A 25,880-nucleotide genomic window follows, 5' to 3' on the forward strand; every position below is an offset into this window, starting at 1 on the left:
GGCCTGAGATACGACTATTTGAATCTGGAATCTGAGGGTGCTAAAAAAAAATCAAAATTTTGAGAAATCGCCTTAAAAGTTGTCCAATTTAAGTTCTTAGTAATGCATATTACTAATCAAAGATTAAGCTTTTATATATTTATGGTAGGAAATTTACCAAATATCTTCATGGAACATGATCTTTACTTATATCCTATTGATTTTTGGCATAAAAAAATGGATAATTTTGACCCAATTTTGCTACAGTTTTGCTACTTAAGACTGGTTTTGTGTTCCAGGGTCACAATTTGCTTCTTAAAGGGATATTTTTTAAGAGATACATTTACTCACCCTCAGTTGCCAGTAGCCAACAACGTTTGTTTACCACCATTCTTCAAAATATCTTCTTTTGTGTTCAAAAGAAGAAAAAAACTCATACAGGTTTGTAACGACTTTAGGGTGAGTAAATTATGACAGAGTTTTAATTTTTGGGAAAACTATCCTTTATGGATCTTGATTTAAGAATGTTTAGATATTTGTATTGGAAAAATCAGACAAAAACACTTTGAAAATAACTTTTTGCAGTGTAGTAAGCAAGTGAGTCTCTTAGTAGGGCTGATTCATGTTTTCTTTTAGCCCATCTGCTCGTACTGATCAGACTCCTGACAGCAATAGACAGGGGATCAGGCCGTGGCGCTCGCTCTCAGGCAACTGTCATGGATCAACAAGCATGAGATGGGCAGGCTGAAAAAATGGAAATGGTTTTGGGTGCTGGTGGGAAGAAAACTTGGATTGGGAGGTTCATCTTTATTGCATTACTCCGTGTTTCATGGGAAAACATTATTAGGGGCATGTTTGATGCTTCTTGTCTGGCCTCCTCCCCGCTCTCTCTTTCAGTTTTCCTCTGATAGACAAGAGTAATAAATGTAACATGATAGAGAGATTTGTTTTCTTTTTGCTTTAAAATTACATGCCAGACGTTTCCCAAGCACCACAGGTGAGATCATACAAAGCAGCCCTGAAGTGAAGAGCCTCGCGCCGCAGTCGTGTCCATGTACAAAGTGTTTCACGGTAAAAGAGTCAAACAGAGCCGGTGCCTCCTGCGGATTCATGCACCGAATTCAAGCTGCATTAAGGATTACACTGAGGCAAACAACGTCAATTAATGCTGCTTCATGAGGTACGAAAACACAGCATCCAGCAATGCCGGCGCAGCTTAAAAAGAGAAGACAGGAGTTTCCTGTCTGACAAGCGTCTTAACAAGCTGGGTGGTTGAGTGTTTTAGGGGCTTCCTGCCGCCTCGGAACGTCTGCATGTGAATTCGGAAAGAAAGAATAACAACACAAACAGCTTTGGCAGGCTGTCATCACCGAGAGCGTCCTTTCGTCCCTGATTTGATGTTTATTCTGATTGCACTTCACCCTCACAGTGCCGTTATTCCGTTCGCATTTCCTGCATCGCTTAACACAGTTTTTGACATTGCCAATTGATAATTGATTGACAGCCTGATAAAAGGGTTTTTCAATCATTTTTTTTCCCAGGAGCTCCAAACCATCACAGCCAGTCCACCCTGCGGCCACCCATCCCTCCACCGCACAACCACCAGACGCTGTCGCACCACCAGTCCTCTGCCAATTCCCTCAACCGCAACACACTGAGCGGCCGACGCAACCCCATCCACGCCCCTCCATCCGCCCCGGGCGAGGGGCCCACCACACCCGAGTCAGTGCAGCTGCAGGACAGCTGGGTGCTCAACAGCAACGTCCCATTGGAGACCAGGTCAGTGGTCACTTTTTGCACACGACACATCTGGTGTGCGTTTCCCTAAAGCAACCGAGGTCGCAAGTTCGGTCATTACCAACAGAACTGCGAGCTTAATTGGCTAACGATGCTTTTGGGAAAAGCAGCCCTGCGTAATTAAATTAACAATGAGTAAATTAAATTTTGGACACAATATGAGTAGTAATAGACACAATAAGTATTTGGTTATTTGTTGCATTTTATCTCAGCACTCTTGAAACTCCGTTTGGAGAAGCGGATCTCTGTTGTATAAATGAAAATAAATGACATAGTGCATTCAGGAAACTTCTCTGTCACACAGTGAAAAACACAGTGGTTAGAAACGCATTTCTCACAGAAAGGAGCATTCAAATAGCAGGTTATATCCTAATTCTGACAAAAACAATCTCTTTGTGCCCCCCAGGGAGCAAGATTATTGAGTGCGAAGTGACAGAAATTGTGTCTCAATCCAAAGAGTTGTTTTTATTAAAATTCTGGGTGTGTTATGAGTTGGGTGGAAGCAATTTAGGTATTTTGACAGGTCTAGTCATTTGAAATTTTCCCCCATATTTTTGCATTTAATTCTGAAATGTTCTAAAATTATAGAAGTAATTAAATAGGTAAGAATAAGGACTGTCAAATCTATTAATCACATCCAAAATCTAAAAGTTTGTGTTTACATAATATATGTGTGTATGATATATGTGTGTGTTTGTGGTACTATGTATATAAATATACACAGTGCATACACGTATATTATGTAATCACAAACTTCTATTTTGGATGTGATTAATCGCAGTTAATCGATTTGACCGTACTAATTCATATTTATAAATTATTTATATTATATATACACTGCCCTCCAAAAGTTTGAAAACGCCCTAGAAAAGTGGGGTTTTGTACAATATTGGCATGAATCCTTTTTAATTTGTGATAATTTTGCACTGATAAGGGACAACACAAACTACGAAAACATATTTTATTACATAAACAGTTTATACATAGAAAAAACGTAAATTTTCGATGCATCAAAATATCCACCATTAGCAGCTATTACAGCTCTGCATAACCTGGGCCTAAATTCACTGTATTCTAAACTTAATTGGCAGTCAATTGTTGAAGCCATTAAGGTGTGCTGAACCAAAAATCTTTTAAAAACCTGGGCCAAGTTTAAACCAGTAACCAGGCATCACAGCTGGCAAAGGGGCATGTCTGACTTTGACATGTATATATTGCCATTATTATGTAATCAAAATGAAAATTGTTATTGCTCATCTTCAATGATAATGTTAAGTTACTTTAATGTATTTGCACCAAAAAATGATAAGGATTTATGCTGATATCGTTCAAAACTACACTTTGCCAGGGGTGTTTCCAAACTTTTGGAGGGCAGTTTAAATATAAATATGTATTGCATATATTTCTTAAATACATATATGTGTGGATATTTATAAATACAAATAAATATACACAATACACACATTCATTATGTAAACACAAACTTTTTTTCTGGATAAGATTAATCGCCATTAATTGATGTGACAGCTCTAGTAAAAAAGTAGTATCATTTTCAAATATAGAAACTAATTTGAAAACAATGCCTAATTCTGCATTTATTTTTGTAATTATACACTATAGTATTACAATATATAATATATAAACAAAAGCATTTAATTCTGTAATGTTCTAAAATTACAGAAATAATTAATAAATTGCGATTAATCGCATCCAAAATAAAAGTTTGTGTTTACATAATATATGTGTGTGTATGTGTATGTGTACTATGTATATAAATATATAAACAGTGCATACACATATATTATGTAAACACAAACTTATTTTGAATGCAATTAATTATTAATTAATCGATTTAACGGTCCTTATTTTTACCTATTTAATTCATTTTAGAACATTACAGAATTAAATGTCAGTCAATTTGACAGGACTAATTCTTATTTATAAGTTATTTATATTATATATAAATAAATATATATTGCATTTATTTCTTAAATACATGTATGTGTGCATATATTTATATATACATATAAATATACACAGTAAATACACATATATTATGTAAATAAACTTTTATTCTGGATGCGATTAATCGCAATTTATTGATTTGACAGCTCTCATAAAAAATATTATTTTCAAATATAAACTAGTTGGAAAACAATGCCTAGTTCTGCATTTATTTCTGTAATTATAGACTACAGTATTGCAATATATGGTATAAAAACAAATGTTTTATATGAATAGAATAGAATTGGACACTAGAACATTGTATTTAGCATTTATAAATGTGTCCTTGCTCAATACATTTTAAAACAAATATACAGTAGTGTGTGTTTACAGATCATACATGCACAATGTATTATGCATGTGCTGCTTTTAGAGTATTAGCATGCATAGTTCCCTCAAATACAAATGCTCTGTCTCTCATGCGTACACATTCACTCACCCCTGTGCCTCGGCTTTCTCATTCACACACTCTCTCTCGCTTTCTTTCTTTGTACGTTTCTCCTGCTGGGCAGAGGGTCACCTCCTCTGTTCCCAGATCAGAGAAGCAGCATACCCGCATACACTATTCATGAGGCCGGGCTGCATGTTTAATTCACCAGGACAGGTCTCAGGCCTGTTGGAAGTGCAGGTTCCTGACTGTCTGTAATTAAAGCAGGGCTGATAGGCTGTCCTGTGTGTCAGCATGGGCCATCCAGCACTCAGACATGAATGCTTTGAGACTGTTGTGTACAGGATTGGAGAGTGACAAGGTTTTGTTCCATTCAGGGTCACCCTGCGATGCACACAAACACTGACAATATGCCTGTGACCTACGGCAATAATTGTCTGCTGTGTTTGATTGGCTTCTTTGTGCTGCTGATTATGTGGACACGCCCATTGGCACCTTCCTCATCAGAATTTACCTAGAAGATGTTTCGTGTGGTCTGTGTCAGGGCTTTTGCATTCTTCACAGATCCAGAGGCCTCCCCCCAGCCAGACTCTCAGCCAAAATAGGGACTCCCAGTATTAAAATGCAAATTTTCCCTGTAACACTTTATAATAACGTTCATTAAGAACATTAAACTTATTATAAAATGCAAATAGATCTTTATTTAGAAATTGGCTAATAGAAATGCCATCAAAATCTCATCTCTTTATGTTTTATTTATTTTCTGCATGGACCCCCTGGAGTAGCCTCAGGACCCCCTGAAGGTTGAAAACCCTGTCTACATGAACAGCAAAGAGTGGGGGAAAAAGATAAACAACTACATAGAATGAAACATCAGAGCAGCAAATCTAGTTTTATGTTTTGTTCCTGATCAAGCCATTAAAAATGGTTTAGAATGTTTAGACTTAAGATGTTTGTAAATGCAAATTATTTAGCTTCATTACATCAAATAGTTTATGCTCATATGCTAATAAATACAATTTGTGCCATATTTAATTACTCATTCTCACATTTCACTGGATTTTAATTTGAATTAACGCTACACCTCAAAGCATATTTCATTATTTACACATTCACACACACTAACCTTTTTTGTGAGGATGTTAAAGAAGTCTCTTATGCTGTTTTCAGCATATTAGAATGATTTCTGACGGATCTTGTGACACTGAAGACTGGAGAAATGATGCTGAAAATTCAGCTTTGCATTTAAAATATATTCCAATAGAAAACTAATTGTAATAATATTTAACAGTATTACTGTTTTAATGTATTTTTGATACATTCATGCAAGTCTCGGTGAGACTCCATCTGAAAACTGAATAAATAAGTTTTTCATTGATGATTGTATGGTCTGTTAGGACAGGCCAATATTTGGCTGAGATACAACTATTTGAAAATCTGGAATCTGAGGGTGTAAAAAAAACAAAATATTGAGAAAATCGCCTTTAAAGTTGTCCAATTTAAGTTCTTAGCAAAGCATATTACTAATCAAAAATTAAGTTTTGATATATTTATGGTAGGCAATTTACAAAATATTACAAAATATTACAAAATACTTAATATCCCAATGATTTTTGGCATAAAAGAAAAATTTATAATTTTGAACCCATAGAATGTCTTGTTGGCTACTGCTACAAATGAAGAGTTTGGTTCCAAAACGTGATAAATGCCTTTTTTTTTTCTTTTTTTTTTACAAAATTGAGTTCCTGCCAAAATCAATATTGTTTTTAATTTTACGCAAAATGCGATGTCCACCGTGTTATTCTGTCATGTTTTCTCCTTTTCTTTCCAAACCGCCTCAAAAGCCAGTCTCCCTTTTCTGCAAAATGTGATACATCCGCTCAGCCAATCACAGCACAGCATTTCATGCATTGTAAACAGTAAAGGCGGTGCTTTGAATACACCCCACATCCTAGTTTTCAACGTTGAGCAATATATCACAGACATATCTGACGAATCCTTGCATAAACAAAGTGTAGAGAGAGTGTAAATAAGAGATTCACTGTGCAGTGTAGAGAGCTTTGTTGATTATAATGGAACTTGATTGTGAGATAGCGATGAACTAAGATGATTGACAGCTTTTAATGATTTTTAAGGGAGTTTGTAAATGAGATACTAATTTAGTACAACAGTCAAATAAACAAGAAGTTAATATTAAGTGACTAACATTGTCTGACTATAACAATATTGCCTGATTTTGCTCTATTTTTGCTCTATTGCTCATCTCTATTCAAACACAGCTGTGTTTCCTTTATGAATGAACGTGCATTTTTAAACGGATCTAGTGAGTCAATGAATCAATTACCCATTCATAAAGACAGTCACTTGCTTTATTCCTGAATGAATCAGCCGTTTGAAGGAATCAAATGAATGATGATTCAGTAATTAAAACCGCCACCTACTGGCAGTTTTAGTTTAATTTTTAAAGTATCTTCTTTTCAGTTATTTAAATCATTTAGTATTTCTATATTCAAAATGTTGTACTTAAAACATTAATCTCAACATGAATTTATGAATTTGATTGCACGCATAACACCTCTGAGCATCATTAAACATGAAAATACACCTACAAGCCACTTTTGTTAATACTGATTTCATTTGATTGGTAACTTATTCTTATTCTGTTGTTTTAATTAGAAATTTAAAAAAGCTTGTAAAATATATATATATAAAAAAAAGATGACATGCTTTTAATAAAGTTAAAAAATGCCATTACAAAGGTAAAAACAAAATTCCCCTCTAATTCACTATCACCTCGTAATGGGAAGGCTAATTTTTGATCAGATTTTTTGATTATGCTCCTAAAATTCTGACTGTGCTCCTAAATTTTTTAAGTTAGAAGCACAAGTGCTCCTAAAAAGAAAAGTAGAGTCGTAGAGCCCTGATGGATTTATTGCATTTTGGGGAAAAATCTGTTTTTATAATAAATCCATGAAAATTAAAATCTGGATTTAAATTTTTAATGTTATTATAACCTACAGCTGCTATGTGAAAGTTTGAATCAGAAAAAAACGATTTCCATCTAGCCACTTTCTTGGTAAAGAAAACTTATGACTGGTTTTGTGGTCCAGGGTCACATATGTGTGTGTATGTATCTATATGTATATTACTATTTATAATTGACTATAAATGTAAATACATGAATAAATAAATCCGTAAAAGAAGTTGTTTGTAATATCGCTCAACAAAACCTATTGTATTAAACCTTTGCTATGTTAAGCAGCACTAACCCTGACTGGTGACAAATGCTGATATTTCTTAAACTATTCTTGTCGGGAAACTCCAGTGGGTTCCAGCAACGCATTCTGTCCTTCGGTTCTCCACGCCATCATCATAAATCACTGGAAGTTGCCAATGTGTGTAATATCTATCGGCTTTATGGCTGGGTAATATTTAGACAGTTAACTGGCACTGAATAATTGTCACACAATCCTTCCTCATTTGCTCGCAAAATTGCGAAGCGGCCCTTAAATGAAGCCCCGACGTTCAGCATTGAGTCGTGGATGCTCAGGTGTGTTAGAATGGGCTCCTGTACTGAAGCCATCAGGACTACCCAGCAGCACTAAGCCTGCCATCTGCTGAGACAGAACCACACTCCCCACACCAATCCAAACCTCACCAAGCCAGGAAGCCGGCCCAAACTCTGGCCCCTCTCCCTGTTCCCCTGCTAGCAGGCCCCGCCCCTCTCACTGCAGCTTTTTAATTGGGGTTCTGTCAATGCAGATGGGCCACCTGTCACACACACGCACACGCACGTGTAATTCACAAACTCATTTCCAATATATTCACATTCATTAACTGCATTACTCATCGCATTTGCGGAGGCTCTGAAGTGTGGCGGGCATGCTTGAAATAGAGAACTCGCGAGTACAGATTGGACCACCAGCAGACCACCCAGGATCTGCTGGCATCGGTCAGCATTCGCACACACCATTCCTGGGCAACAGGCTGGTTTGTGGGCCTTCTCAGTGGAATCCTGCAAGTGCCTGTTCACTTCACTATGGTCACAAGTGTTAACCTCAGAAACAGTGATACACAGGGTCTTTTACATCAATCACGTTTATTTATACAGCGCTTTTCAACAAAACAGGTTGTGTCAAAGCAACTTTACAGTATTAAATAGGAAAATAGTGTGTCAATAATGCAACAAAATTTACATATTACATATGTACATATGTCGTTTGATTATGTGCTAATGAAATAGCTCGCCACAAAATGAAAACAATGTCATTATTTACCCACCTTCATGTTGTTGAAAAATTAACTGCATATGGGCATTGGAATGACATGATTTAAATGTTTAAATAATATTAAAATTTGAACTATCTATTTAAAATACTCTGAAAGTGGATTAGAGCCCAGGAAAAATTAAAGATTTTTCTCCTCAAAGGTTTTATAGTAATTATAATAAATTAAGATCACTTTTTTTTGGAAAAAAACAGAGAGAAATCACAAAATTGTGAGAATAGCTATATTTAATTAAGTTATATTTTGAGTTATATTTTTTTTTTTGTGTGGTGAACCCAAAAGTTAAGATTCTTAATGTTTTTTTAATGAAGTCTTTTCTGCTCATCAAGGCTGTGAAGGCAAGTTGAATTTTCAGCATCATTACTCATGTACTCAGTCTCACATGATCCTTCAGAAATGTGATGCTTAATTCTTGTGATACTTTTTTTGTGATTCTTTGATGAATAAAATGTTGCAAGGAACAGCAAGGATGTGTTACATTGATAAAAAGTGATTGTAAAGACTTACATTGCTAGAAAAGATTTCTATTTTGAATAAATGCTGTTCTTTTTAACTTTTTATTCATCAAACAATCCTGAAAAAAGTATCACAGGTTCCAAAAAAATATTAATAAGCAGCAACTGATTTCAATATTGATAATAAATCAGCATATTAGAATTACTTCTGAAAGATTGTGTGACACTAAAGACTGGTGGAATGCCTGATGAAAATTCAGCTTTGCATCACAGAAATAAATTATATTTTAAAGTATACTAAAATAGAAAAATGTTATTTAAAATTGCAATAATATTTCCTAATAGTACTTTTTTCTGTATTTTTGATCAAATAAATGGAACTTTGATGAGCATAAGAGATGAGCATCTTTAAAATAATAATAATAATAATAAACAAAAAACGTTTTATATATATTCAGAAAGGGGCCATTATTTTCTCCCTCATGAAACTGTGAGAATAGCTATATTTAAATAAGCTATATTTTGATAATAGTTTTTTACCTCAAGATTTAAGCCATTTTGTCTTGAGAATAAACTCAAGAAATAATGTCAATTAAAACATTGAAGTTAATGTCACCATATTCCTAGAATAAACTTTGAAATTAGCATCTTGTATAACTAGATTAAAATTCAATTTTGAGTTTGAATTTGTGTTTTGATATTACAAATTAAATTAGTGTTTTGTTGGTATGTTGTCCTCTTTTTAAATTATTTTATTTGGCACCGCTTCTGTAAAATAATAATGCATAAAACTGTTTAATTTTGAGGTACAGTAGATACAGTAGCAGTGTGTTTAATTCTGATGCCCCATTTATACTGTTTATTACCTAAATTTTGTCTCTGAAGGTTTGCGGTCCAGTTTCACCCGAAAATTGCTGAGTTAATTTCAATTACTTTCATTGAAAATAAATTACTTCCAGTTACTTCTTTTTTTTTACAAACAACTGTCAGGGCATGGTCATGTGAAGCTAAATTAAGATAAGTTTTTGTTGCAAGAAACCTTGACAGTTGTTATAACCTGACTTCATGGGGGAAATAATGATCCCTATAAGAATATAAAAGGCAATTTGAAATGAAATCAAATACGTTATAAAAAAATAGCTGCCGTGTTTTGCCTAAAATGGGATCCAGCACATTAAGTAGCTGAATAGATCAGAGATGTGTTCAGCTGTGTAAATAGCACAGAATGTCACATGGACAGACAGGCGCTCAGTTCCTCAGTGTGGAGAGATGGAGGCTCGAGGAGTCTGCGGTCTGCAGAGGCTCATCTCCTCTCGCCTCTGGGTCACACAGCACTAAGCCGACACACTAAAGTTAATAGGCCTATTTTTATTTTTGTATCAACAGCAACAGAGAGAGCATTTTCACACACTGACTGCCTCTCCCTCTACAGGAGAAAAACTCTGACCGAATCCACCTCTGCAGTTTTAGAAACCAAAGTGAGAAAGTTTGGAGGAAAATCTCCAGTCTTGTGATGCAACATCAGCCTCCTGTGATGGCATGCTCCTGAGAGTTTCATGGGAAGCTTTTGGTACTTTTTCATGGACAAATTAGCGAATTTGTGGTGCGCTGTGCTAGTTGAGAGCTAGGATGACATTAGTTCTTATATGAACTCATAGGTTATTTTCTCTTCACTACATGTTTTCTCTTCATCTTCATCTTTTTTTTCTTCACTGTCCTGGTTTTAACTTTGTCTTAATTATTGGTTATTTTCAAAGGGCTTTTTCATTAAAATAAATACAGACAGTGTAGTTGTTTTAAAAGCTGCCAATATTTTGTAGGTATACTGCTGAGTGAATTAATTTTGTTCTTTAATTGGTTCTTTAATTATTTAAGATAGTACTTTAAATTTATTTTAATTCTCAATTATTTATTGGTGACTTCTTCATATATATATATATATATATATATATATATATATATATATATATACACATATGTATATATATATATAAAGTATTATTATTATTATTATTATTATATAATATATAATATATATAAAATATGAATGAATTTAAGGCTTTTTAAAAAAAATATAAAATATAGTTACTTTAGTACTTTAATTATTTTAATTATTATTTATTTGTAACTTTATTTTAACTAATATATTAAACACATTTTAAGTAAATTTTCATACATTTCATACATTTTAGTGTTTGTTCTTGTTGTTGTTGTCTTTTGTTTTTTAAAAAAACAACAACATTGCATCCAAAAGCAACATTGTTGCTCCATGTTTAACTCTGAATCCATCCTGCTTGTATTTCAAACCCAGCAGGCTTTAATATAAAAGGTGCAAATTGTGTTTGTAGTATCTTTGACTCAAAAAACCGAAGAGATAAGTTTACATGTGCAACATTTAGTTTATCTAATTAAGTTGTACTGTTCATCCCCCCATCTAGCTCACAACTAAATAAGTGTGATAAACATTACTGAAAAAGTAGTTTTAACATGCATAAGACACATTAAACTTTAACAATGAACAACTGTATTTAATTTTAGTCTTTAACATCAGTGATTATGTCTAAAGTGACCCTTGCTATAGAAGGTTAGATGCAAATAGAAATATTTGGGAATATAATCTTCATCCGGATGGTCTGAAACTCAGAAAGAGTGAGTAGCGTGACATTTACAAGCAAGGAATATTTTTCTTTCTTCTTGGAATTGGAGGTCATGCTTGTTTCTGTTTAGGTGGATGACTTTTAAAGGGGTTTAGATTGATTACCCTGAATATTCCACCAAGAGATTAACACCCTGAGCCATTTAGACAGAAGCACACAACTATGTGTGTGTGTGTCCTCTATGTAAATTCTGTTATTTTATAGGTCAGGTCTTTCCTGCTAAAGTAGAAAACCAAACCTTTCCCTGAGAGGTGCCTGCACAGCTGCCAGTACCGCAAGATTGATTGCCAAAGTATGCAGTTGTCAGACAGGTAGAGGGAGAGGAGAGAGACAAGCTAGGGGGGAAAGGGGGAGGATCCGAGAAATTGCTTCGGCTGAGAAGGAGCGAGAGGGAGAGATCGGAAAACAAGGAGGAGGGTTGAATCGGTTTTCGGCAACATAAATGACTGAAGATGGCCCGGTCCTGTGAAGGCTTATTTCCAATCATGGAGTGAGGCCTCTTCACCAGCTGATGCCTGCTTCAATTTTACTCTCATCTCAGGACGCCGCGAGCTGCTCTCTTCCCCTTCCGTACAGACTCGTGCACACTCAAATTAGATTCCCAAGCAGGTCGCAATATCACAATTGAGCCAAAGAAGAGGAGCGCTTTCACGTGCACGACGTGGAGGATGTTTTTGGGGGGGTGTGTTGCGGATACGGCCCGGCTGCTGTTTGTTTTTGTGTGTGTTTGCAGCAGGGTCCTGTGTCAACTTCTTAAAGTGCAGTTTGGGTCCGTGTGCCACCAGAGAATTTGATTTGTCTGTTTGTGCAGATATCAGAGATTCAATTTGACTTGTGCGATATGCTGTGCACACATTCACAGGTCTGTGAACTCCTTGAACCAGATGCCTCTGTGGTTATTTCTATATTTGATGTTGTAGCATCCATTCTGCATCAGTTCGCCACCAATAGTTATGGGCAATGTAATTTTTGACCTCAGAAGATGATTCTTGTGAATGTTTAATTATAGCACTTGCATTTTCCGTCATGCTTTTTATTCCCTTACACTTTTCAGCACAAGCACTTCATGTATAGACTCTTTTCATATATTTTTAGTATTTCAGATAATTTGACTAGATGCATTGTGATAGACATTGTGGTAGATGTGTGTAGGTTTATTCAAAGTTTACCATGAAAATCTCACACTGACTTTAAAACTTGTCCCATTTCACATACTTCTGACTTCTGAGAGAAGGGACTAAATGTGCTAAAGCTACCCTATAAATAATGTTGGTTTAAAACAAAACAGATTGGGTTTTTTGGCAACCCAGTGCTGGGTAAATATTGGACAGAACACATGCTGGGTTATTTTGACCCAGCTGGTTGGGTTAAATGTTTTTAACATGCTAGGTTGTTTTTAGTCAACTGTTTAAAAATGATTATATTGCTGGCTTAAAATGGACTGGAACTTATAAAAACACACATAATTACTAGAGGCAACAGCAATAATCAAAATATGAACATTTATTATTAAGCAATAACACATAGACAAAATACAAACTGAATTTATTTGGGTGAATACAGCATAGTTTACAATATTACATACATTTAAACTCATTTAACAAGCATTTTAGACATGAAAAATAATATATGTAATATTTAAAAGTAGCATTTTAATTTTAGTTTAATTTTCGTGCCAGTGTGTCTCTGATATCTGAGCCTGTGAAGGACTGTTGTTTGCCGGGGTAACTGCGAACTTCAGACTGCGGCCTCATGTTTCACTTGTAGCTGAAAGATGCCGTGACTGACTCCAAATCCTGCCCATAAACAAACAATACTGACATTAGAGAACATATTTTAACATCAAACTAAATTAAACTCAGTACTATAATGAATAAAATCCATTTATTTTATGCCAGGCAAAAGGCGTTTCCATCATGCGAAGTGCTGATGCAGCTGACTGACATCTCATCTTTGTTGTGTTGCATAAAATAATACAATTGAAAACACAGTAAAGACTTTATAAATAAACTGAAATGTATACAAACCTTTTTTTCACTGACGAAGTGCACCAAATCGGTGTAAAAAATAAAAAATATTAAAAATAACACAATAAAATGACCCAACGCCTAAACCCAGCATTTGGATTTAAAAAAAATGAACTGAACCCACAATTTGGGTTAAAAAAATAACCCAGTGTTTTTTAGAGTGTAGAAATAACACATTAGGTGTTAGATTAGAGTCATTTTTCTCTAGAAAACTGTAAAAATTGTAAATTTGTTTCATTCCAATTCTTACTGGAAATATACAGTCTCATTAGTGAAATTTCGACCAAATTTCTCAGGCAGAAACATAAAGAGAGTTGAGAACCCAAGTGTAGTTTGATTGATAAATGTGAATCAGATACAGAACAATCAAAATCAAAACCGTGACATGATTAGGCTTAGAACAGTCTTGTCTTGACTTTACTAGACAAGAGTTATAAACCAAAACCTTCAAACTTCAAACCAGTGCAGTTCTGTTGCTCAACACAGGCAGTCAAGGTGAAATATGCATTGGAAATTTTTTTGGCCTCACGTGGATTCCTATTGAAATCACTGGATTTCACATGCAGCAACTGTAAAATTGACAGCACCTTAATGATGGCACTATATTATTTGAATACTAAATTTAGATTGGCCTTTATTGCACATTCTGTGCTAAGTTCTACTTTTGTCCTTCATGAAAATGTAGTTTGCATAGTTTACACTTTTTTTTTTTTCCTTTTTTTTCCTGAGAAAAAGAGGCAAGGAGAATTGTTGTGCAATTTTAGGCTATAAATGCAGCTTTTAAGGGAGAATAAAAGCAAGAAAATTGTCCTAAAAGAAAATTGTTTGAATTCCTGAGCTCAGGCTGAGAAGTGAACAATGCGAAACTCTGCCTCTTCTCTTTCTTTCCCTCTGTTCTTCCCCCTCCCTCATTCTCTTTCTCTCTCAGACTTCATCAGTGGTTGCCAAGGTATCTGTGTGGGGCAGATTTAAATTCTCAGCTGCGCTCCGAGGCCAATTTGTTATCCTAACGGGAGCCAATCAGAATACAGGTGCCCGCAGCTCGCTGAAGATTTATGGGCCCTCTCTCTGCTCGTGCTGCACGCAGATCAAATTCTGGATATGGCGCCGCAATCCTAGCAAACATAATTAGAAAAGTTTTTGGAGACCTTTGTTTTGGTGTTTAGACTCCCCATCGCCTATAGTTGGATTGCAGGAGGAGAATGTGGAGAGAAGCAAAGTTTAACAAAGCTGAACAAAGTGTGATCCAGGTCAGGGAGAAACTTGTGTCTGTGAACTGTCTGTTCTCATGCTAGGTGTTTTGGAATGTGGGTGTTCCAAAAAAGAAAAAGCAGTTAAAAAAGTATTTTACTCCTATTACAGCATGCAGAGAGGTATTTCATGACCGCGGTCACTTACCTGTCTTGATAGGCGCTGATGTTGGTTATTTAAAGTGGAAAAGTGATGTATATAATGAGGGTGTCAATCAGAGGCGTGTGGGCAGCGAGTGTGAGATCAGACAGTTAAATGAGGGATAGATCTGGAAATGGAAAGTTAAAAATGAATAAATAAACACTGGTGTCTGACACTAACTACATGTTTGGTGATGAGGGGTCTTCTGGGGCTGTCACAACTAATGAGTGGCAGGGGCCGTTTTCAGCTATGCATATTTAACAGGGCTCAATGACACACGTGCGCACACACACACACACATATAAAGTGAGAACACACACCTGTCTGACTGAGACGTGGTCATTAATCAGCTCTCGCACACAGCACATACCATGACCTCAACAATGACTTCATCAGCGCCTACACAGAACTTACAGAAAGTACCTGAGCTTATATCCTTTCTTTGTCTCTTCTCTTCTCTTCTCTTAAAATCTTTGTTTTTGTCTCATTTCATCCCATTTCATTAAATGTCTTCTTCTGTCCTCATCTTGTCTTATCCTGTCTCATTTTATCTCCTTTGCTTTCTGTTGTCTTTCTCACCACATCACATCTCTCATCTGGTCTCCTTGTCTCTCCTCATCTGTTCTTGTCTCATTTCATCTCCTCTCCTCTGCTTTTCTCACTTCATGTCATCTCACCTTCTCTAGTTCTTTTGTTTTGTCCTCTCTCCTTGTGACCTTTCTTCTATGTCCTTATTTAGTCTTCTCACTTTGGTTCATTTCTTCTTGTCTCATCTCCTTTCATATCTCCTCATTTCATCATTTGTCTCATATATATATATATATATATATATATTTTTTTTTTTTTTTTTTTTTTTTTTCTCATTTCCTTGCCTCTCCTCACTGACCCTTCTTGTCTCAACTCCTCTATTGTCTCCTTAGGTCTCCTTGTCTCTCTTTGTTTCGTTGTGTCTTGTTTTTGTCCTATTCTTGTCTCATTTTATCTCCTCTTCTCTGTTTTTCTTACCTCATCTCAGTTCATCTGCTGTAGTTCTTTTGTTTCGTTTTATGTTCTTGTATCCTTTCATCTATGTCTTCATTTCTTCTTGTCTCATCTCCTCTCATATCACCTCATTTCATCTTTTTTTTTCTCCTCTTATTGCCTTGCCTCTCCTCACTGACACTCCTTAATTGCCTCTTTAGGTCTCCTTGTCTCTCTTCGTCTCCTTGTGTCTCATTTTATGTCCTATTCTTGTATCGTTTTATCTCCTCTCTGATTTTCTCGCCTCATCTCATCTTCTCAAGTTCTTTTGTTTCGTCTTCTCTTCTCGTGTCTTTTCTCCTGTCCTCATTTTAATCTCTTCTCATCTCATCTTCATTTCACTTCATTTCACTTTATTTCATTTCATCATTTGTCTCCTCATTTCCTTACCTCTCCTCACTGACTCTTCCCTTCTTTACTTCTATAGCTTTGTCTCTATCTTTGTCTTGTTGAGTCTCATTTTATGTCATGTTATTGTCTTGTTTCATCTCCTCTGCTTTTTTCGCCTCAGCTCATCTTCTCAAGTTCTTTTGTTTCGTCTTCTCTTCTTGTGTCCTTTCTCCTATGTCCTCAGTTGGTTCATCTCTTCTTCTCTCATGTCTTCATATCACATCATCTCATCATTTTTTTCTCCTCTCATTTCCTTGCCTCTCCACACTGTCCCTTAGTTTCTCGACTCCTCTATTGTGTCTTTAGGTCTCCATGTCTCTCTTCATCTTGTTGTGTCTCGTATTATGCCCTCTTCTCTCATCTCATATCCTCTAGTTCATTCAGTCCACTTTTTCTTCTCTTGCCCTGTCTCCTATGTCTTTATCTATTGACTCCTCCCATTTCTTTATTTTATCTCTTTTTATCTCATCTTTTCTAATGAGATTTTTATCTCATCTTTTCTGATTCTGGCCTCAAATCATCTCATCTAATCTCCTCTCAGCTCTTGTCCTCTGGTCATCTCAATTCTCATCTTGATACCTCTCCAGTCTTCATCCTTCTTCTCTGCTGTCCTCATCTCATATCGTGAGGTCACATCTCAACTTATTTTATGTCTTACACTTTCCTCTCCTCTGCTTTTTCTCCTTATCTCGTCTCTTCTATTCCAATGCCTTTATTTCATCTTTGTCTTCTCATCCTATTTCCAGTGTCCTCATCTTGTCTCCTTGCATTTCCTTATTTCCTCGCTTATTTCCCCTTGTCATCTTCTGCGTTGTCTCCTTTCCTAATTTTCCATCATTCCTTGTCTCCTCTCAGCTCTTCTCCTTGTCATCTCACCTCCTCTCCTTTCTTTATCTCATCTTGTCTCATTTCGTCTCTTCATCTGGCTTTATCATTTTGTCTCATTTCTCAAGTCTTTCTGTCCACCTCTCACTTCCTGTCTCCCAGTAAATAAGTCATGTTCCTCCCTCAGATCATTATGTCCCTGGCTTCTCAGTCCCTGTGGACTTTGAAAAGTGCAAAACTGCCATTGTCTCCAGACTGTCCTCTGCATAACCCCACCCTGTCAGCACTCCTTTTTTTGGGCTCAATCTGGCCTTTCTTTATTTCCTGTCCACCCCCTTGGTCTGGCCTCATCTCTCTCTCTCTTTCTCATCTCTCATCACCTCACTTGGCTTCAACTCTTCCCCCAGCTTCCCTCCCAAACAATGCTCGACATAAATCACTGTCAATTAAGCACGCCGTGTAAATCAAGCATTTTAATTTCATTTCACAATTAAGCCACTCCATCCGCATTCGGCTTCCCCTCACCGTCCCGAGATGAAATGAGCTTTCAATAGAGATTCAGCCAATAGCTATGAGTTACACTTCAACTCGAGCGCACGCGCTTCCAAAATGACCTTAATTAATTTCCCTCCGTCACCCCTGTCAGCTGGCAAATTAGTGGCTGCAACCTTCTGCGTGGGTAAAAATGATTTGGCATTTAAGTGACTGACTTGACCTTGCGAGTCGCCCGACTTCAGACAGTGGCGGAATGACACGGAGGCGGCCCGCAGGAAGCGAAGCTGTATTTTTAGACGTGCACTTCGGCTGCCTTCCTGTCACTCTGCTGCTCATTGCAGGCCTGATTACTGCCTACCTGTAACCTGCTAGCTTCCCTTTACAGTTTGTGCACGGTCGCACCTGACAGGAAGACGCAAAAGGAGATGACGCGGGTTCAGATAAAGGCATGAAGCTGGAGGTGGAGGGTACCGCCTGTGGCATCACACCATCAATTGGGGAAGGGAGAAGGGTGGAAAGAATATTACAGAGAGCGAATGCAAATACGAAGAAATGTGAGATTCTGCTTTTTACTGCTGTTGACCGAGCTTCCTGGTTCATGCACACAATTATTCAAGCTCTGCATGTGTTTGTGCACTACTGTGTGTATGTGTTATACATGCATGTGTGTGAGTCAGTAAGGCTTCAGGCAGTGTAGATGTCACTCTCAGCTGGGAAAAACAGCTTTGTTATGTAAAGCCACTGTGTGGAATCCTCCATGTGGCCTTCATTCATTATACTGCTGCATTATTATCATTTATTACCATTCATTACATTTATCAACCTGCTCTCACTCTCTCTCCGTCTTTTCCTTAGTGGCTTTTGTGAAGGACAGCCCTCTATCTTTTTCTTTTGTATTTCTTCTGAGGTTTGTTTTCCCTATAGGCTAGTGGCGGGATAAGCAAAGACAGCCGTGGTGGGTATGGCGTCATGCCTTTTTTAAGGAATCAGGCATATGATTCTATAATGGCACAAATCAAGTGTGAGAACTAAAAGAGTCTTTGCGAGTGCTGGTATACAACCTGTCACTGAATCATTCATTCATCTAATTCATTGAAAACAGAATTATTCAGGAATAAAACAAGTGACTGGTTTATAAGTGAATCATTGGATGATTTAGTCAACTGATTCATTCAAGCCTGCCGATTCATTCAGGAACAAAACAAGTCGCTATCATTATGAGACAGTTTTTGGTTCATTTACTTTTTCAACACTTTTTCAGGAACCAAGAACTTACTGTTAATATGAGTTAGTAATTAAATTATTTGTTTAAAAACAGTGATTCAGTCAGAAATGAAATTATATTCTCTATTATAAATAGCAAATTACTCTTTCTATTTCTGTTTAGAACTTACATTTTAGATGCAATCCCTTCAGTTGTGTCTGTTTTTGCTCTACAATCATAAACTGACAAACTGGTATTGTCTCTAAAATGTAAAAACATATAAAATGCACTATATGTTTTGTAATATCTAGTCATGTTCTATTGTGTATAAGTACAGAATTCAAGAGTGCACTGTATGTGCACTGTAGGTTAAAACTTTAAAATCCCTCGGTGATGGGTTTGTTAGGCACTGACCCCAGTAGTTCCATCAGGCCAGATTCCAGGGGGGTTCAGTCTGTCCATCCATGGGTGAGTGTGGGATGATAGAGGGATGTATGGGGATAGGCCGATAAGAGATGGGGGTAATGGAAGGGCTGGAGCACGACAGAACAAAAATCAGCTCTGGAAATGGAATCCGCCGCTGGAACGTGTCCAGAGATATTGGAAGGCATCTTGTGGAAAGAGGCTATTAAAGATCACAGGAGTGAGCAGCCTGTGGCCGTTTCTCTCGTAGGTTAGAGGTATGAGGGACGGATGTATCTGGGGGGTAGGCTGTGGGGGCTGGTCCAGAGACAAGCCTCTCAGGCAGATACCTGACCGCAGAAAAGCTCTCAGCCTCTCGATTTGGTGTTAATAGAGAACGGGACCTGATAAAACACGACAGACCCCACGCTAATCACAATGGCAACGTGACCGCAGCTAATCCGTTTTACACTACATCTCTTTTTAAAACTGCATCCGTGCTGCTGGCACGACCGGGCTTGGTGTGAGACGAAAGTCCTCATTTGCAGGGCAGGAAACACCAGCATGGGGCTCAGAGCAGTAATTAACTGCTAAATTATTTAAGTACAATGCTAAATTGTACAAGTTTCATCAATTATCTATTGTAGCATTAAGGCTATGTTAGCAAGTATCACCGCTAATGAGAGCAGCACAGAAGAGAGACTGGAGAATACCAGTGTGACACCAGAGAGACCGCTCTGACACTTACCTTCCGAGTGATGTCATTTCTTAAAGGAAAAGTGTGTCATTTTTTTCCCCAGTGTTAAATATCAATAAATATTAATTCTGTCATCATTTACTCAACTTCACGTCTGACACATCTTTCTACAGTACATGCACCACATAAAAAAAAAAAAAACTTGATACCTGCTGCAGCTCTCATTCTCACTTCAGCATATTCAAAGTTTTATTGAATTATTTTTTTAATTTTGTTTTATTTTCTGTTAGATTTATTTATTTTATTGTATTTTTTCATGCAGTATTGTTGTATGGCTACAGCAGACTTGCTATATAGTCGAAAATTCATACAGACTTTAAGATTTTCAGATGATTTTTTGACTTTTTGAGCTTGATTTTGTAGTTACTGTATGCATTCATTCCAAGAACAGTGTCTACTCTTTATTTACCTTTTATTTTTCACAGATGAAATACATACATTAATTTGGGGTGAATTATTGCTTTCATTGTTAATTTTGTCACGTATTAGTTTTTTTGTCAGTGTTAATTTTGTCACAGATTTTATTGTAGTCACAATGTTTGTTTTGACAAAAATATATTTTAAATGTTGTCAATATTTTGTATTGCCATTATTAATTTTAGTCAGTTTTACTCTAATGCAACATTAAAACTTTAATGTCTAAAGACAGTGATTTTTATTAAGACACTTTAAAGAACTTGTTCTGCAAAAAAAAAAAAAAACATTTCTATCAAGAACAATTTACAGTACGTGCTTCTTACAGTAAGGTAACTACATGGGGTAGGGTTAGGTAAAATAAACCAACAATCTTTTATAAAGTTATGTAAATGCAGAATTAATTTTTAAATTTAAGTCTTTTTTCCCTCTAAGATAAAATTTTATTAAATGTTTGTATTTATTGTATTTTTTGTATTTATTAAATATTGTATCTGTAGCCTGTAATACAATAACTAAATTGACTCAGCTAAACAACAAATCATTTTAGTCTACAAAAATATTGATTTCATTGAAAAAGTGTCAAACTTGTAGCATTTTTTTTTAAACAGTATATCATTTGGAAACACAAGCAAGAAGTGTTACACAGTTAGTATGCAACCTGCATAATGACATAAGATAAATCCTATGCAAATAAATAATAAACTTCTACTAATAATAAATGATCTTACTGATCTTTTTGCATCAGCTTAGGACAGGATTATAATGGGAGTCAAGGGAAGAAGGAGTGTTTTGGAAACAATTCTGTTTAGTACAAAAATGACACTTTTAAAGCTACTCAGGGGTAAAAGTGATTTGTGAGGCATTTGTTAGATCTTTCAGAATTGCACACCATAGTGTAAAACATTCTGTGGAATCCTGCCAGGCTGTTGTAACATGGCTCTGTGGTCTGTGAACTGCATTTATGATGTTTTCGGAAGCTCAGCGCTGATGATCACTGAGTACGTTCTGTCTCGCACTAGTCTCAGTGCTGAGGCTGGATATTAACAAATCACGTCCTGTTTGTCTGCGCCAAGAGTCCGTTTATGAGGCTGTAATGATTAATCTCACTGTGAAGTACACAGCAATATCCTCCTGTCTATATTTTTTCTTTTCATCAGCTCGACGGAAATGACCCCGTACCAGAAAATCAAACCGCTGCGTATGGTCTCGCTGAAGTGCGTCTGTGTACAGTGTGTTTGTTGTACCTGAGTAGAGCGGAGGCTTTTGAATTATTGAGTGACTTTGTTGTGTAAGTGTCCCTCGGTGGGCCGGGACGGGCCTGCGGTGCCGTGTGTTCGTGTGCCATATGTCCACTGCTCCACACTGAGGCGCTGCATACACTGTCCTTCACCCCCAACAAGCGCCTGCGACACTCAGCGGTCAACGCAACACCCACACATACACATATGTACCTTAGAGCTTAGTAAGGGAGGATCCAGCTAAGGAGATTCGATACTAGGAATAGTTGTGACCTTCCATGTGTGCTTGAAATACTAAAAACGCAACTTATCTTTCTCGTTTCTGCAGGCATTTCCTGTTTAAGACCTCTTCAGGGACCACGCCTCTCTTTAGCAGCTCATCACCGGGTTACCCCTTGACGTCCGGCACAGTATATTCACCTCCACCACGGCTTCTACCCAGAAACACCTTCTCTAGAAGCGCCTTCAAGCTGAAGAAGCCGTCCAAGTACTGCAGCTGGAAATGTGCCGCTTTGTCGGCGATCGCCGCCGCCGCCCTGCTGGCCATTCTGCTCTCCTACTTCATCGGTAAACTCTCTTTTTTTCTCTGTAGCTTTACAATGAGCTTTTTATTGACTGTGATGTAACATCTTGCATCTGTTAAGCTCGTCTTTTTTGGATCAGTTTTTATAATCAATTGAGAGACTCATTTAGGCATTGTAATGAGCACTTATATCTGTTCAAACACTGATTCGGTGATAGCAATAAGCAGATAATTTAATTCCATATAGAGATTAAGTAGGCTATTCATCATTAGTTTGTGTGTGTGTGTACTGTACGTGTGTGCATATTTTATCCAGATGCTGCTCATTATTGAATGTGCCTGGGGTGAAATGTAGAAATGTTACCTAACTCATACTGGGTGATCTGTGACTAGAACTCAACAGTTACACTGCTTACATCTGAATTATTAAAAGCAAGTTTTCGCCGTGTGCTTTATGCATCTAAGCTACCCAGCTGGCTTTAACCTGCGTATTTCTTAAAAGGAATCTGATTTGTATGGAAGTACATTTCTGCCGCAGGCACGAACACAAAAAAAAAAGTAAGGAAACACTTTACTTAAAGTATTTATATATGTAATGCATTATGAAAGTATTATGAAAGTGCATTAATTATGCCTTGTAATGCACCTTTATAATGAATCATATAATCTCATGAATAATTGTACATTAAAACACATGCGAAGCAACCAGGAATCTGAAAATATTATAATGCATTTTAGCACAGTTATTTATGAAAAGATAATGCATTACATTATAAATACCTTTATAATGCAGTTTGCATTAAAAGTGTTTCCAAAGTGACAATTTTGCAATACTACAGTTTCCATGAAAAAACAGTGACACTTAGCTATTAATTTATCTTTTACTCTGTGGGAATGGGCTTAGATGTTTCTAACATTTGCCAGAGTCCTTTTGCAAAGGTATAGTTATTTATTTATTTATAGATATGTAATAAATGCTAGAATTGTGATTTGTTATAACAGTTCCATAGCCAGGCTCTCGCTTATTAAAGGATCAGTTCACTTCCAGAATTAAAATTTCCTGATAATTTACTGATCCCCAGGTCTTTCTTTCTTAAGTCGAAAAGGAATTAAGGTTTTTGAGAAAAATATTCCAGGATTTTTCTCCATATACTGGACTAGTGGACTTGAATGTCCAAATTGCAGTTTCAGTGCAGCTTCAGAGTGCTCTACATGATCCCAGATGAGGAATAAGGGTCTTATCTAGTAAAACGATTGATAATTTTCTTAAAAAAATAAAAATTGATATTCTCTTTAACCACAAAAGCTCATTTTGCACTAGCTCTGACTTCACACATTACGCAATCACATTGGAAAGGTCACGTGTGGTTAGTTATTTGTCTTTGTACTTTGGTTCAAAAAGGTAGGGTAGGGTGAAAAACTCACATTTTCTCGACTTCAAAATCATCTGACATCGTTGTTTTACCTTTTTTTTGTAAAGGGTGTTTGACTTTCTTTGCACGTTCGCTTTGTAAACCTTGGGTCGGTACTTCCGCCTACTTCAAGTCAAAGCTAGTGCAAGACAACCATTTGTGATAAAGTATACAAATTTGCATATTTTTTTAGAAAATGACGGATTGTTTTGCTAGATAAGACACTTATTCCTCGGCTGGGATCATGTAGAACCAATTGAAGTTGCTTTGAAACTGCAGTTTGGACCTTCAACCCGTTGGCTCCCACTGAAGTCTACTATATGGAGAAAAATGCTGGAATGTTTTTTTTTAGGCTGAAGAAAAACAGACGTGGACATCCTTTAATCAAAGATGGAGTAAGACCCTCTTAACAGCTAGTTTATTTAAGAATTAACTGAGTTAAGGTGGAATGAGTAAAACTCACCATTGATGAATTTTGTGTTACTAGTCCAGTTTAAATTTTGAGATTACTACTCATATAAACTACATATACTCATATGAGTACTAATATGAGTAATTATTTCAGTCTATTTACAACATACTGATTTACTTCATCAATATATGTGTCAACCTAAAGACAATGTCAGCCTCTGATCGTGGAGGACACTTTAAATGCAAAGCACTGTCATGAGTCTTTAACCCCACACTGCGCCCGTGAAGGACACGCTTGAGGGTGTTATTATTTTCAATAAGGCCTCTCTGGTTTTGTGTTTTGTGAGTGTATGCGAACGTCAGTTATTGGGTAATGGAGAAGCGTTGGCCTTCCCCTCACACCTCATGGAGCATCGTAAGGACCCCCAGTGGAGAACAGAAATGAGTCCTCGCTCTTCACACTGGATGAGTTTAATACTGAGGGTGTGAACAGCATGAGAAGGCGAGAGAAAATGAGAAAAAGGTGCACTCTCAGTGAACATCAGAGAGAAAGCGAGACAAGGATAGAGACACAAAGCCACATAGACAGACAAAAGCGGACACAGAGGTAGAGGTTGGCTTTCTGTGGCCTCTATTAGAAGCACACCTGGGCTGGGGAGTTTTGCTCTGGCAGGATGCCTCAGTCCCCTCTGTGTCTCTATTTAAAAGCCCCAAGCAAGGGGCAGATGTGTCACACGGACCCGCGCTGCCCCTCTTCTCTCTGGGGACCCCACTCAACAGATGGGGCAGTCAGCAAGTGCAGGAGTCAGCACAAACGCCCTTGTTCTTCCTGCCTGCGTCGCTGTACGTGTATTCAACTACCCGTCTGCCTTTCCCATGTCCTTCAGTGCTCCACGGTCTATTGTGCTGTCTGAAACTCAGCTCACTTATCCCGCTCCAGATTAAACCACACAGATATCCACTTATTGAAGCTGCGAAAGGTTCAAAAAGTGTGTGGATACTTAAGTGATCATTGAAAGTGGCATTTAAAAGTTTGGGTTATTCTGTAATTTTTTATGCTTTTTGAAAGAACTCACTTATGCTCACCAAGAGTGCATTTAATCGATTTACAAAAATACAGTAAGACAGCAATATTGTGAATTATTATTATTATTATTATTATATAAATAAATAAAGGTGATATTATTTAAATATATATTATAGTATATTTAAAAATTAATTGCAGTTTATTCTCTTTTAATTTGCAGTTATTTTTATATTTCATTTTCATATTCTTTTATTTATAAGTGCTTATTTTATGATATATTTTATGATTTTTTAAAGATAAACCACCCTTCAAAAGCTTGGGTTTGGTATGATCTTATGCTTACCAATGCTGCTTTTTTATTTTATTTTTTTTTAAGTATTACAGTGCAAAATTTGAAATCTTTTATGACATTATTTATCAGTAATATATTATATTAATATATCATAATTTGTGATATATATATATATATATATATATACTGTCACTTTTTAGCAATTTAATGAATTCTTAAAATAAAATAACATCTTCTTGACCCAAACTTTTTTTTTTTCTTGGCCCAAACTTTTAATGCATTTAATGCACTTTTGGATGCATTATATAACAGAACATTAAATTATATGCTATTTATTTTAAAGATTTAAAAAAACTGGCTGGTTTGCATATGCCACTGATGTTTTGTTATGTAATGCAGTGAAATGTTTGCATTTTTAATTATTAATTAGTGTCCAGACACATATCATATAGTAGTGACTCATACAGCAGAGGTTGAACTT

At 36.6% G+C, this 25,880-nt stretch overlaps 1 protein-coding gene across 1 annotated transcript in view; it reads left to right on the forward strand.

The window, feature by feature from the left end:
* tenm2a (teneurin transmembrane protein 2a) overlaps positions 1-25,880 on the forward strand; it is a 189,483-nt gene that overhangs the window by 90,929 nt on the left and 72,674 nt on the right. The window contains exons 2-3 of the mRNA XM_051127510.1: positions 1,521-1,758; positions 22,063-22,301. Coding sequence (XP_050983467.1) covers positions 1,521-1,758; positions 22,063-22,301 — 477 coding nt within the window. The remainder of the gene's footprint in view (positions 1-1,520; positions 1,759-22,062; positions 22,302-25,880) is intronic.

Source organism: Labeo rohita, chromosome 14 (assembly GCF_022985175.1).
Source record: "Labeo rohita strain BAU-BD-2019 chromosome 14, IGBB_LRoh.1.0, whole genome shotgun sequence".
NCBI classification, from domain to species: Eukaryota; Metazoa; Chordata; class Actinopteri; order Cypriniformes; family Cyprinidae; genus Labeo; species Labeo rohita.